This window comes from Terrapene carolina, unplaced genomic scaffold (genome assembly GCF_002925995.2).
Source record: "Terrapene carolina triunguis isolate 2854851 unplaced genomic scaffold, T_m_triunguis-2.0 Scaffold238, whole genome shotgun sequence".
NCBI classification, from domain to species: Eukaryota; Metazoa; Chordata; order Testudines; family Emydidae; genus Terrapene; species Terrapene triunguis.
In genome coordinates, this window is record NW_020664589.1 from 2,114,898 (window position 1) to 2,129,708 (window position 14,811).

General features: G+C 43.3%; 1 protein-coding gene across 9 annotated transcripts in view; it reads right to left on the reverse strand.

The window, feature by feature from the left end:
* Window positions 1–4,302: 4,302 nt before the first annotated feature.
* TNC (tenascin C) overlaps window positions 4,303–14,811 on the reverse strand; it is a 96,893-nt gene continuing 86,384 nt past the window's right edge. For all 9 annotated transcript variants that reach the window (XM_026657315.1, XM_026657314.2, XM_026657313.2 and 6 more), the window contains 8 exons: window positions 14,634–14,777; window positions 14,393–14,523; window positions 13,476–13,608; window positions 9,806–9,957; window positions 8,982–9,078; window positions 8,618–8,779; window positions 6,715–6,878; window positions 4,303–5,543 (listed from right to left, as the gene is read on the reverse strand). In XM_026657315.1, the coding sequence (XP_026513100.1) occupies window positions 5,433–5,543; window positions 6,715–6,878; window positions 8,618–8,779; window positions 8,982–9,078; window positions 9,806–9,957; window positions 13,476–13,608; window positions 14,393–14,523; window positions 14,634–14,777 (1,094 nt within the window). In that variant the 3' untranslated portion in view covers window positions 4,303–5,432. The remainder of the gene's footprint in view (window positions 5,544–6,714; window positions 6,879–8,617; window positions 8,780–8,981; window positions 9,079–9,805; window positions 9,958–13,475; window positions 13,609–14,392; window positions 14,524–14,633; window positions 14,778–14,811) is intronic.

Consider the following 14,811-nt stretch of genomic DNA (forward strand, 5'->3'; position numbering starts at 1 on the left):
TGGTAATGCAAATGTTCAAGCCAGCTTGTGTGTCAAATTTCCTTCTAAACATCCTAAGGTGTATCTTAATCAAGACTTTCTCTTAAAAAGGGTTAAAAATTTAAAAACAAATCAAAAGAGACAGGGATGACATTTTTAAAAGTGCCTAAATGCCATAGTACCTTCAGGATATGTCCACACTTATGGTGTGTGGAGTACACACACTGCATGTCCAGCTAGAACAGGTATAAAGAGCACTGTAGCTGGGGAAGGCACAATTTAGGCGGGTAGGGCGCTTTACGTGCCTGAACCCCCAGGGTATATACATGGGCTCTCTATATGCCCACGCAGTGCCTCACACAGCTACATTGCTATTTTTAGCACTGTAGTGTCCTGCGGCCAGAGCCTTTCTCTTCTGCAGCGAAAGGCTCTGGCAGTGGGGAAAGGCTCTGACAGCTCCCTGCTGTCAGACCCTTTCTCCTCTGGCACCCCCCATTCCAGAGCCTTTCCCCGTTGCTGGAGCCTTTCACACAGCATGTAGCTACATGTGTAGTGCTTGTCCTCTAAACGCTGCCATAACGGTAGGCCGCCAAAGTTCCATTTTCAAAAGGGACTTAGGGCCAGATGTTCCAATGTATTTAGGGCCCAGATCTTCCCATTGATTTCAATAGGAATTAGGCACCTAAATAGTTTTGCTGAGCTGGGCCTAGGTGATTAAGCTGAGAAAGGCATCTAGTGGGATTCTCAAAAGCACTTAAGCAGGTTAGACACTTATCTCCCAATGGGAGATGAACGTCAATAGGCATTAGGGTCAGATTTTTAGGCACCTAAAGATACAGATAGGTTCCTAGTAGAATTTTCAAAAGTGCCTAAGCACCTAATTTCCGTTGCTGCCAATGGAAGTTAAGCACCTAGGTGTTTTTAAAAATTCCATTAGACACCTAGCTGCATAGTCCAGCATCTAAATTCATTTGAATATATGGCCCATATGCTCCTAAGTCACTTAGGAACTTTCAAGAATTTTATCCACAATGACTTAATTTGAAAGTGGCTTCTAATTTCTTATTTGGGAAAAAAATAACCTAGCTGAGTCTCTAGATCAATCTTGGCAGGTTTTACATTAACTTAAAGCTGAGAGCGTTCTCATAATTTTTTCAAAATGACTTTGTCAAATTAAAAATAGGGATGGAGGAGGGACAGTGAGAAAGAGTGTCCTGTAACCTATAAAAGATGCTGTAGTATGTTTTTTGCTCCTGAATCAAAATTATATTAGGTCAGTGGTTTTCTTTTGGCATTCATTACTTTAAGGTTTTGCCAATTTCTTGCTAGCCAGTGGCCCTGAAAAATATCAGGCAAGGTATCTGTCAGTGAATAATTACTGGAAATATCTCTTTCCCATTCAGTTTATTAGCATGACTTCTGTGACTAGGTGGAAACCTAAGCTGGTCTATACCAGCTGTATTTGGATCTCCCAGATGAAACCTAAGCCATTAGCATAACACAACAATGAGATAGAGGTTGTTTTGGGATGCTTCTAGTAACGAGAAAATCAATTCTATGCTTTTCACCTCATTCTTTGCTGGCTGAATGTCTGCAAACAGATTGAGAGTTTCTTAAATTTGCTTGTTGTTCAAAATTATTCAATGACATTTCACATTAATGTGAAGAATGGTCTCTGTAGTATTCAGGCATCTCTGTGTGACTTGAGACCCGGGGGGTGAGATCCAACAATGGATGCTTTGCTATTCTTTTCTGGTGTCTGTCATTTGAAGGGCTCACTCTGTGCTTTGACAAATATCAATGAGGAGCGTAATCCATCTAGCACCTTTCACCAATATCCCTTAGTTTCATTTCAGTACTCTAGAACTAGCAAGGTGCCTAGATTGATTAGCCAAGTGGAACTCTGATTCAGAGATGTAAAAGAGAGGCTAAACAGCTTTGAATTTTGGGCCAGGAGTACCTCCTTGTAACATTAGGGTAACCAGACAGCAAATGTTAAAAATCAGGATGGGGGTGGGGGGTAATAGGAGCCTATATAAGAAAAAGACCCAAAAATCGGGACTGTCCCTATAAAATCAGGACATCTGGTCACCTTTTGTAACATGGGCATGGTGGGGATGATGCTAACAGATGAAGGATTTACACGTGCAGTGAAACACAAGGCCTAGTACATTAATCGTGATTAGAGAGCACTCAGCTATAACGCAAGATAGAACTAGTGTGCCATCTGCTGGTAAAAAGAGATAGAAATAATGCTAGCTGAAGTCTGAACAAATTAGCCTGGGAGAGAGAGTTTGAGTCCCCACCAGATGTTGGGATGGGGGAAGATGTGAACAAAAAGATCCCTCAAAAAATCGTTGGCTAGTATTAGCCAATACACTTGGCCACTTCCCCACAAAGGGGTTTGCTGTTATCAACCTTTAACTCATTTAACAGCCTCCCTGTATTTCATTCTCTGACCTTCCATGTCTAACATTTGTTTTATGGTGAGTAACTTGTGCATTGTGTGAGATGATCATGTGGGAGACTCATAAAAGTGTGTTGTATTGTCTTGGTTCTTGCAACATGTTCTGTTGTTGGCTGCTTCTGAAACCTAGGCACTGAAATCTGATAGTGAGGCAGATTATGGTGAGATTTATTGCTCATGTCTGCTTTGCTTAGGTAGCCACATATCAGTGGCTGGCTACACTCTCCACGTACATTCATTCACAGCATACATGAGTCTCAGCATAAAACCTTGGATGGATTTGCTAGTAGGCAGTCTCTTCTTTGGTTGCTCCGAAGTCCTGACCAGGAAACTGCAGGGGAATGCCCCCATGACCTCACAGCTGTCAAGCAGCCAAAGCTCAAATGTAAGAAACCAACTGAAGGATGCAAAATAATAGAACAGCAAAGATTCAAGTGACGATGAAGGGGGTCAAGAGGGGAGATGTGAGTTTTTCCAGTATCTTTGTTCACTTTTTTATACCGCTTCAATTCAGCAATTTCTGACCTAACCAAACAACTGCAGTAACAACGGATTAACTGTACCTCTGTATGGGACAGAAGAAACATGGGTCTAAAACAAGGTGTTGCTGATAGGTCCTTTCCTTCTTTATCAGACATGGTATGAAGATGTGGGCTGGGTTCTGTTGTGTCCCAAGTGAGTGGCAACCTTTCATTCACATGCTAAGAGTCAGGGTTAAAGGCAAATGACTAACATCTTTCTCTCTAAGGCACCTATATGACTCCCCCCCTCACACCTATTACCATAGCATCTGAGCACCTCCCAATCTTTCATGTATTTATCTTCTCAACGCCCCCCCTGTGAGGTAGGGCAGTGCCATTATCCCCATTGTACAGATGGAAAACTGAGGCACAGAGAGACTAAATCCCAGAACCTCTAAGGTAGTTAGGCACGAAAATCCTATTTCATATACTTTATCAAATACCTTTGAGGATCTGGGCCTCAGTGACTTGCCCAGGGTCACACAGGAAGTTTGTAGGGGAGCAGGAATTGAGCCCAGGTGTCCTGGTTACATGCTAGCACCATAACCACTGGGCAATCCTTCCACTTCAGCTTTAGTGACTGCATCCAGCTGTTGGATGGATGTCAGCACAGCTCTGCCAAAGTGGGATATTTTCAAAATTGTCCAGGGAATTTAGGAGCATAAGTCTCATCAAAAGCCAATCCTTTAGGTGCTTTTGAAATTCTCCCTGAAAGTGAGCTGTCCAACCACGCATGGGGGCTTGTATAAGGTCTGGGATGCTTTCTTCAGTGGGCTGTCTCTACCTGTCTATTGGCCAGAGAAGGATCAATAACATTAGGGGGACCTTGTAATGGAAACAGGATTTGATCAGTTTCAAAGGATTACACTATGGCAACACTCTTGGGGGCTGGGAGAGGGGAAAATCTTGTAAACAGAGCTTTAAAGGCGGCCTTGAAAAGAACAGGGTCTGGTAAAAATGTTTGCAAGAGGTGTTGTGGCATAGTTGAGGCCTTTGGGAAGAAATGTGGTGGAAGACAGATATATTTTGTCATTAGCTAATCACACGTGTATTTTTAACCTAACCATATTTTAGCTCCTGCGTGATATAGAAAGTTCAGGTATTTGAAGAGAAAAAAAAGCCCCTCTTGGACAGAGTTTTTCAGGAAGTTGTTGCAACAAGGCACGACCACCTTCGCCAGCAGTGTGAGGTCCTTGTTAGAGCAGATCTGCCCAGTCTGTGCTCACAGAGCAAGCATTTTCTTTCCAAGCCACAATCCAGAGATGGCAGAGGAAGAGTCAGAAGCCCACAACTGAGGAGCATGGTGAGGGCAAGGCAAGGAAGAGAGACCAGGGCTTAAAACAAAAGGTCTTTTATTGTCTTTAATCAAAGAGTATGGTACAGAGGAACTACACAGAGGCTTCATTCATTTCTTTCTTTCTTTTTTAAAGGAGCCCTTTATTTACACAGGTGTTCCACATCACCATTTTGTAGCTAATCCCACCTTTGCATTTTGCTTGTTTTGTTAGTGATTCCCACCTAGTTGAAAGCAAGAGTCAGTCAGTTAAGTGGTACAGCGAATGTGCTTCTGGCTGGGAAAAAAGGAACACCCTCTAAAAACCTTCGCGAGCATTCCATTGCAATGAGTCCACCAGAATACTTACACCCAAACACTGACAAAAGGGAGCAGGCTTTCTGAATAAATTTAGCATCCTGATCATTCTCAGCCTTCTTTACTTAAGGAAATATACCCTGGACGTGCACAAAGTCGATGCATGAAGAAAATGTAGAGGTTTTTTTTAAAAGTAATTGTGCTTTATTTAAAAAAAAAATACAATCAGACACTGTCCTGCTGTGTTTCAGAAAGCATGACCAAAAATGTTGCTTATTATTATCATTATTATTATTATTATTTTGTCGTTATATTAATATAAAATTAAGATTTTGCTTATGGTTTAAATTGTACTGCTTCCCTTCCCCCATCTTTCTCTGCGATACATGATATATCTATATATATATTTTAAAAAAGCTTTCCAATGACCAACAGAAGTTCAACTAATAATAATAATAATAATGATAATCATACAAATTTGTGTGTGTGTAAAATATGGCTGGTTCTCAAACTACCAATGTACAACCTTTCCCCCCGCCCCTCCCTTGAGCTGCCCACGAGACCATGGAAGAATCTTGTCACGGACCTTCTGAGAAAAAAAACCCTCCCAAAATCTAAAATCAATACAGAACCCTTGAGATTGTTGTCTTTGGTGTGAAGGGCATTAACCATGGGCAGCAAAAGCTGGTCTGCAGAAGATGCTGTGGTTGCATAAGGCTGGTCACTCAGACTGTAGAAGGAGCCCCAGTTAGGCCAAGCGTCATTGATGCTTTGGTAAGATTACCAGCTGCCTTATCCCCCTCCCCCGTGTTATTCCAGAAAACCCTCCCACTACCCCCACCCGGCGTCCCAAACTTTCCTCCATCTCGGGGTTTTATGCTCTCTTTCGTCTCCCTTCTAGATTCCGGAAGCTGATGGGTCTCAACTTCATTTCTGCAAACTGGATGGAGTATTCATGGCCTTTCCAGTGGAACCAGTTAATGCCCTGCAAAAACACACAGGCAACATGACCCCATATTAGTACAATCTCCATCCCTTGCTCTTATATAGTGCTTTTCAGCCATAGATCTCAAAGTACTCTATAGCTGGGGAAACAGAAGCACAGGAGCGGTGAAGTGACTTGTTCAAGGTCACCTCAGTAGGCTAGCAACAGAGCCAAGAACGGAAGCCAGCTCTCCTGACTGCCAGTCCAGATCTCTATCAACTAGGCAATGCTGCCGGTACATGTGTTATTCTATTCTTTAACCTCATAACAGAGAAGTTGCAATATTTATTATGCTCCTGTATTTCTGCATTATAAACTCATAGATTGTAAAGCTGGAAAGGACCATTACGATCATCTCATCTGACCTCTGCAACCCAGACTATAGAATTTCACACAGTGATTCCTGCATCAATCCCAATAAGTTGTGGTTGAATTAGGGCATCTTTCTTAGCAAGAGATCTCCAACCTCAATTTAAAGGCTGGTGAAGAATTTACCACGTCCCCTGTTCCAACTCCAACTGCACAATCTGTGAATAGAACAGCAGTGGGTTCCCCACAACTTTTGTCCCCGAGAGCAACTCCTGGTGTGAAATTAATGAGGCTGTAGTAGCTTTGAGATCCATCAAAGCCAGTATTCCTATGCCGTTCCTTTTACTGACCCCTGCTGGAGGAGGCAGGGGCTTGGGCTAGAGTAACAGTGTCACTCCTCCACCGTTCTCTCCTATATTTACTTCATTTCCAACAGAATGCTCTTTTTTCAAAACATGAGAACCTGTATTTGAAGTGATAAAAGCTCCAGCCCCAAACATTCCCATGAACTCTCATGAGAGAATGAACAAAGAAGGTTGAGAACATGTTTGGATTGAACCGTGATTCTCGTTTGGTGAACGTGATTTAATATACTCCCCACCCCATGATTTATTCAGTTTTAATGATGGGGTTTCTCCTGTCTCTCTGAAGCACTATATATTGGCCACAACAAGAGACTGACTAACAGAATGAATGAACCAGTGGCTTGATTTGGTATAGAATCATAGAATATCAGGGTTGGAAGGGACCTCAGGAGGTCATCTAGTCCAACCCCTGCTCAAAGCAGGACCAATCCCCAGACAGATTGGCCACTCCTACATTCCCATGCCTGGTGGATCGTTACGTAACATGGCAAACTCACCTGACTGTGGCTGTTGTCACCGTATCTGCCCATCAGATTGACTCGGTGACAATTCTTGTACCAGAAAGCACCTTTGTAGGACAAAGCACAGTTTGTGATGGCAGCGTCATTGTCCTTATCAAAGGTGGAGAAGGACCGTCCATTGTGATAGGTCATGGAGTCACCTATGTAGGAGAAACAAAGAGAATGGTGTCAGAGTTTTCACCTGGCTTCTATTCTGCATGTGCAAATGATTCAATCGTTAGGGGCAACTTTGAGTTTTTTGGGCATAAAATACCTTGGTTGCTCCTGCTGAAAAACCTGGCGGTGCATATCACAAGTTTTGCAGAGACCACTTTGAAACCGTGGTCCTGAATTTCACTTGAAATGCTATTTGCCAATAAATAAAGGAGAGATGCGCCCACACTGTGAATTTTGCCTCTGTATCCAGATTCTGAACCCACCACAAGCTTCTTGGGCTTGAGATCTGAAGTTTTGGTTCAGGCCCATCTCGGCTAAAAATAAATACCAAAAGTAAACGAAGGCCAGTCCACGGAGCTATGCTGATCTACATCAGCTGAACATCTGACCTAAACATCATCGGTGTATAGACTTCAAAAAATGACAAATATACACATTTAAAACTAAGTAGTTTAAATGGATTCCCTGTTCACTCACTGCACTTGCTGAATCCAGGATTCAAGCCCTCAAGGTGCAGCATTTCTCTTGTTCAAATCAATGTTATATTGTTTAACAACTGCAGCAGAGCAGGGAACTACATTTCTTACGCTACTTTAGGTGTCAATAATGTTATCAGGAGACACGAAGAATCCCTAAGACCTTTAACTTCAGCCTTGACAGATGCTCAATTGCCTTTTCATTTACCTCTCAAAAATGCACTCACCAAATTTAATTCTATGCAATGTGTCCTTGGATCTGGTAACGCAACAATTGTCTGAAGTGAATTTGATCTCCACGGTCACTTCTACGGCTCTGTGTAAAATTGCTTTGGGGCCAATTTCTGCAGTTCGTGCACTCGGGACTCAATCCTGGTCCTCTGTCCAAAGCCAGAGTGAACAGACAGTGCAGGGGGATCTTCATGTAGGTCACTAATGGAACGGAATCTCCCCTTCAGCAGGTGGCACAGCAGTGATGCTGCTACTGTAACCCATGAGCTGAAACAGCAGACTCTACCTCAGTCTGTTTGCCCTATAATGGGGGAGTTTGACTAATGGAGCTGTATAATTGCTAAGCCATTGGCTACACTCCTGTCCCTGCTACTCAGCTATTCAGAGAGCCACCATGGACAGCTGCAAGGTGCATAGTCCCCAGAGAGTTCTTTCTGTGGCCACGCACAGCAGAATCACAGTATTTCTCTTTTGTTTAAGCCCTTATGCTCCTATGGCACAGGATTTAGCTCTTGGTCCTTACTCTGTCAACACTGAAGCCAAAGACGGGGCTGGACATGGTCTGCAGGCCTGTGCTTAATGGGATTGAAGGAGGCAGAGGAATTCTTCAGTAACATTATCAAGCATGTTATAACAGGCATCAGCGGCACATTCTTAACAAATGGTGCTGCGGCAAGCTATTATATGCCCTATTAATGACAGGTAGGTATTGCTAAAACGAGACATATGTCTGTTTTAGATGTTTGTTTACATTCTGTCATAAGCATGTTATCAAACGTGGCATCTGAAGGAGCAGAGCATTTAGAATGGGGAATCATAGAGGAAAGCGATCCTTTCGCATTTTCCAATCTCCCCCCAAAAAGACTTACCTGCGGTGACAACAATCCCCGTTGTTGCTCTGAACCAAGTGGAAGGAAATTGTAGCTCCAGCCAGATATGGAGAAATGCATAGCCCTCCCGCCCCCTGTCCTTTCCTGGCCTATTTCGAGTCTGAAAAAATATCAGTTTTAACCCACCTGCCGTTCCACTGTATCCATCCACTTTTAGCCGATAACGGGTCTTGGAGTCTCCCACGCTAAACCTGTCATAGAGAGCGTAAGCTGTCTCGCCCCTGTCTCGCAGATCCACACGCAGCTCATACTGGCCCTGGGAAGTGATTTTGTGGAGGTTCTCCAGACCTGTAGTAATGAATGGATAAATGAGTAAAGAACCACTGTGTTGTCTCTCTCGATCTTCTGTCCTAACATCTTATCGCCACATATTACATCTTCCTGCCATGAGCCTCTTTAGAGAAGCCAATACTGTGGTCAGCGACGTGGCTGTCATGCCTACAAGTGACTCATTCTCTTTTGTTTCAGAAAGTTCTTGGCAATCGCTTACCTATCCAGAATTCATCCTTGGGATCCCCAAACCCAGCGGCGTAAGTCCTCCAGTTTCTGTAGAAATCCTCATTTCCATTGTGGCGCCTCAGAAACACCTAAAACCCCAACATGCCAGTAGCGTTATATTTACAACAGTTGTGACTTTTACACACTAAGGGCTTCCCTACACCAACCATCCCAAAGCAACATGGGCACTGACATATTTCAGCCCAACTAGTACGATTTTAGGAGGCCCACTGAACGTTATTTTTAAACACGGCCCATGTTTCTGCTTGGGCTCCAAGCCACCTCTGTATTTCGCAGCCTTGTAGTCAGTCCCTGCCCTCTGCTTTCTTAGCACTCACTCAAAGCTCAATATCACTCAGCCAGGTCCTTCTGTATCCTTCAACCTGTTGTCCATGAAGCCTCAGTATTTCTCAAGTTCCTTTCCTTCACTCTTTGACACTTCTCAGACTCTCTGGCCCACCTGGCTTCTTTGAATTCCACAGATTCTCAGCACCATACTTTGCTGTTCTTCTTGCCTCTGTTTTTACTGCCCTGCTTACCCACCCTTCAGTGTGACTGCAGAACGAATGCATTCTTCTCAGTCCTCGTTTCTCCTGCAAAGTTTTGGAAGTGGCTGCACCTCTGCTTCAGTCTCCCACCCTGACTGCAGTCGGATTTAGAACTAAAAGTTAAATTTCCCAAGTGTTTTGGCGCATTAATGCAACATCATTAATAATGCAGTAATTGATTGAGGCTGGGCCCTGTCTCATGTTCTTGACCCAGGCACAAGGCAATAGTGACATAGAGGTTTTGGATCCCTTCCCGCAGTATACTCACAATCCATCCACCTCCATCAGAGATCATGTCACAATACACCTCCATAGGCTGTGACTTGTTTCCATTCGAATAAATGGTGTAAAGTCCAGAGGCACTTTCTCCATTCAACAGAGCTTGGGAGCAGTCTTTAGGGTAAGGATAGAGAAGTCCAACTGCACACAAAAGAAAAAAGCAGAGAACAGCGCTTGAGAAATCATTTATGAAAAGGGATGCATCTTTCTGTCATTTAGGTAATTAATTTGTGAGCTCTTTCTGGTGACAAGGCAAATGAATCTATTTCATTTAGAAGAGATACTGCTAAGAATGGAGTAATACACTAGTGGTGCACAAACTTGAAAATGTGCAATGGAAAAATCAACTTGACTGTCCACAAATCTGGATGAAAAAATACTGATATTTTGCAGTTATATAGCACATTCCTTCTTCAACTTGCTCATTAACTAATGAATCCTTACAGCACACTGGGTGCATTAAACATTAGTGTCCTTAGTATACAGTTGTAGAAATTAAATCAGAACACTTAGGTGACATGGCCAAGAAGGTTTCTCAGCTGGTCAATAGCCCAGCCAGGAATAGAGCCCAGGAGACCTGACTCTAAATTCTAGAAAAAATCCTTGATCCTGTATTCACACTCTAGACATTATTGTAACAATCTTTGTGCAAAATATGCCTTGTGAGGAGTTGTTTAAAAAGTAACACCACACTGATCATTAATAATCTTATGTAACATGTGTACACAATGCCTATTAAGTGTTATGAACACAAGCTGAAATTATGACTGCCATTTGTTTACTAGACAAGTTTGGGGAGTAGGTAAACTGGTTTCTCAAAGACAAAGGACACATTGATACTTCTAGCCAGCTGTCATCAAAGTTGATTGGTAGCCACCTGTCAAGTCGCCAATCAAGGGGGGTGGGGCAGGAACAGATCAATCTGCATTTTAGCAAACAACAGCATGGAACCTTTTCTCCCCAAACCTCCATGTCTCCTTCCTCACAACTGGAATAAACTTTATGTAGGGGTAACTCTCAAGAAAATGCATTTCAAAGGGTGACTGGACTATAAAAGTGAGGGGCAAAACACCCCAATTCATCTATCTTTCACCTAAGAAGACAAAGGTACCAGCCCTTTGACTCTGAGGTGAGATCCTGACCTGAGAATTTGGTCAGCCATGTTGCTGGAAATGTGGTAAGGATTTTACCTTGAACCAAGGCTAGCTTGTTAAGTTTTAGCTACTAGAAAGTGTGTTCATCTTTCTGTCTCTTGTAATCATTTCTGACTTTCAGACCTGATACTTGAATTCACTTAAAATCATATTTTCTTTTGTTAAGGCACTTGTTTTGTTTTTTAAGCTAAACCAATCCAGTGTTGAGTTTAAACAGAACGGTTTGGCAACTCCAGTTAAAGTAGCAAACTGTTGAATATTGACCCTTTATAGAGGCAATGGACTTGTAATATCTGAACAGCCCAGGAGAGGGCTGGACAGTGCAGAACACACATTCCTGGGAAAATTCGGGACTGGGAATTTGTTGGGGTCACTCTGCAAGTAGTCACCAAGGCTGCTGGAAGCCAGAGCGTGACTGGAGCGTTGCTGACAGGCTGCTGGGGGTCAGAGCTGCTGGACCAGAGCTGGAGCTATACACAGACACCGAGGGTGTGATTTGCATGCTGGAAAGCTGTTTGCGAGCGTCCCAGGTTGGGAGCTACAACAGCAAAGCATTGTGAAGCACCCAAGGTTGTGGACCAGGTGGTGACACAACCCCTAGTCTGGATTGCAACCCAGAACTTCACTATATATAAAAAATCAGATAATACATGCCATAAAGACATATTTAGGGACAAGTTTCTAAAACTAGGCCTCCTGTGTATGCCTGTAATTTTGAAGGCACAATTAACTGCATTGATATGCCTACCTACCTGCAATGTGGGCACAATCATGTAGTTAAATGTTTAAGTGACATCACTTGTGTCTGCAACTACCTGCAGGACAAAACTGCACCTTTAATGATTTGCACGTATGACACGTGAGAGTATAACAGTGGAAGCATGGCTAAAGCCAAGATGAAAATCAGAACTTCTTTAATAACAAGTGTAATGCAAAGTATGTTATAAAACAAGGCATGTGAAGAAAACCAACAACAATGGTGCATTTTTTTTCTGACTACAACTTAATAGAGGCATAGGTGCGGTCAATACAATTTCAAACACAAAAAAATCCCCCAAACTATTAAAATGTGAATGTTTGGGGCATTTTCTTGACATCTTTGAAATGACTGAAAAAAACTATTGATTTTAGCATATTCGGTGGAAATAACTGCAACAGGTGTAATTAAGGGATGTTCTGAAAAGGTATATTGGGTGTATTTCTATTATTAACACTTTTATAGTCTCAAAGCCAGCTGTGTAAATGTAACTCAAGGTCCATTGTGTATTATGTGATGCCCTCTGCGCCAGAGGATTTGAGTCCGTTACAGCTCCCTACTACAGGCCTCCAATTCAGGAAAACATCCCTCCTCAGGACAATTACTTAGAGGGGAGGGTAAACACACTTACTCATGTGCTTGCCTCCCCACTGAGGTCAACAGGACTCAAGCATGGACTTAAAAATAAGCATGGACTTAATTGTTTGCCTGAATAAGGTACTAGCTCTTTAGCTGGAGCTGTAGAGATCTCCAGTTACTGGTCATGACCAAGAAGGCAGATGTCACTTAAACACCTCAAGATCTGATTCTGCTCCCACTTGCTGGTGTAGCTCCATTAACTTCAATGAGGTTACTCCTGATTTACACCAGAGTTGACTTCAAGCAGGTTCAGGGCCCTGTGACTTTACCTAGCATGTTATAAGCACTTGACCTGATGTCAGGAGTCAGAGGCAAACATTTGAAGACGCTGTTGAGTTTGGAAGGTTGAGAACTGTGAGAAGTGAGGAGAAGGGCAGGTGGAATTTTGTAGCCATTTAATCCTTAAAAACGTCATTGTATTTTTCCTGCCATCAAAAATATGTGTGCTTGACTGTCAGCTTGATGAGGCTTTCAGAATTGCATTCATTGCATCCTTTATTGCATTATTATTGCTTTCAGCTCACTGGAGAGCCTTCCCAGGTAGGATCAGAACGAACACTCTAGGGTAGCAGGATGAAAACGGAGTGAACTCAGTGGGAAAGAGAGAAGGGAGAGGAGACGCTAGTCCAGGGGTTAAAGCTCTGAGGGCCAAATTCTACCTGAGTGCAAGCCACTCCACCCACAGGCTGAATCAGGCTGTGGGTGGGTGGAGTGTGGAGGGGTTGACTAGCTGAATTCCATCCTTCCAGTATGAGAGCAGTGAATGGGGCTGCTGCCTTGCAGGGAGCCTTGCGCTGGCCTTCTACACAGAGACTAGCCGCTCGTGTAGATGCTTAGGATCCCGGGTGGGGTTGTACGGTCCATGCTGCTGGGGCTTCAATGTTAGTGTTTTTCAAGCTAGCTCGACCAAAGCTAGGTCAAGCTACATGAACTATAGTCACACCTCTGACTGCAGTGTAGACCATACTCACTGCCCTAAGCATACTGCAAGTATCCACTGCCCTTTGACTTCAATGGGAGCTGCATCTGCCTATTCCAGAGCTCAACTTGGTCCTAAGAATGGAAACGCGTAGATAATTCCAACCCCTCATACAAAGCAAAGGCCTTACTTGTGGTGAAGATAGTCTGGATTATCTTGCTCTTCAGGGCTCTGTTCAGTGCCTGCAGTTTCACTGTGTACTGGGTGGACGGGTTTAGCTCAGACAGGCTGTAGGAAGTTGCCTCAGATCCCAGGATGACTTCCTGTTGGGAGAATAAATCCTAGAGAAACTCTGAAATGAACAAACCCACGGACTGGAACGGTTACATATTTTAGATTTTCAGAAGCCTTTTTATGTAAATTATTGATGGTATTTTTAACCGTTTCAATGATTTATGATGAAACTTTATTCCTACGAGATTTTTACCAGGCTAACGTCCATTAGTAGCATGAGAAAGGTTGCCTGGAAATGAATGTTTAATATTATAATGTTTAAGTAGTGTAGCTTAAAAGCAAGCACGGTAGAAGTTAACATGGCTTATATATACACACATTATATACTGCCGGAGGGGTGAAATTCATCAACAATTAAGCTGGATTGTCCTTTGTGGTATGTCTGTAGATGCCACTGAACTGAATTTCCAAACATGTTGATTTTGGACAACCATCTTGGAATACCTAGAAGAGGCCTGATTTTCAGAAAGTGCTGAACACCCGCCCTCTGAAAATCAGGTCTTTAAAAGTGGCTCAAGTTGAGCACCCAAAATCACTAGCCACTTTTAGACACATATGCCCATTGCCTTTATTCCATAGACTTTGGATGGGAGAAGGCAGCTGCTTGCTGTCTGATTTTTCTCCCTATTGCGGAGGGAGGGAAGATAGTCTATATGTCGTCCAGGCTGTAGCTAAGTTTTCATTATAGGAAAGCACTGAGACATGTGCTTAATGTTAGACGTGTGCTTCCGTCCCATTGACTGGCATTTTCTGAGCAACTCTACCAGCATGTCTCCCAACTCAGAATTTGTGAGTTAGATCCAAGTGCGGTACCTTGACTTTGCCATCGATAGACTCGTAGATAAGGAGATAGCCGGTGACAGAAGCCCGTGGAGGCCTCCACGACAGCACTGCTGTTTCTGACTGAACCTCAATGGCACTCAAATCTCTTGGCGCATCCATGCCTAGAGGAGACAAGATACAGTGAGTGCAGGGCTGGCTTGATGGCAGCAGACAATGGAACCTTGTCGCACTGCACGGGGCTGCAGTGCCGGGGAAAGGCTTGACACTGCACCTGTAGTGAATTTGGTGAAGACTGTCTCACTCTTCTGTGGTCCCTTTACTGCATAGATCCTCAACATATATTCAGTTGCAGGACGAAGGCCATTAAGGTCATATTCCACAGTGTTCCCAGACACCGTCTGAGTAACTTCTGGCTCTACACAGCAAACACACAAAAGATGGGAAAAGAG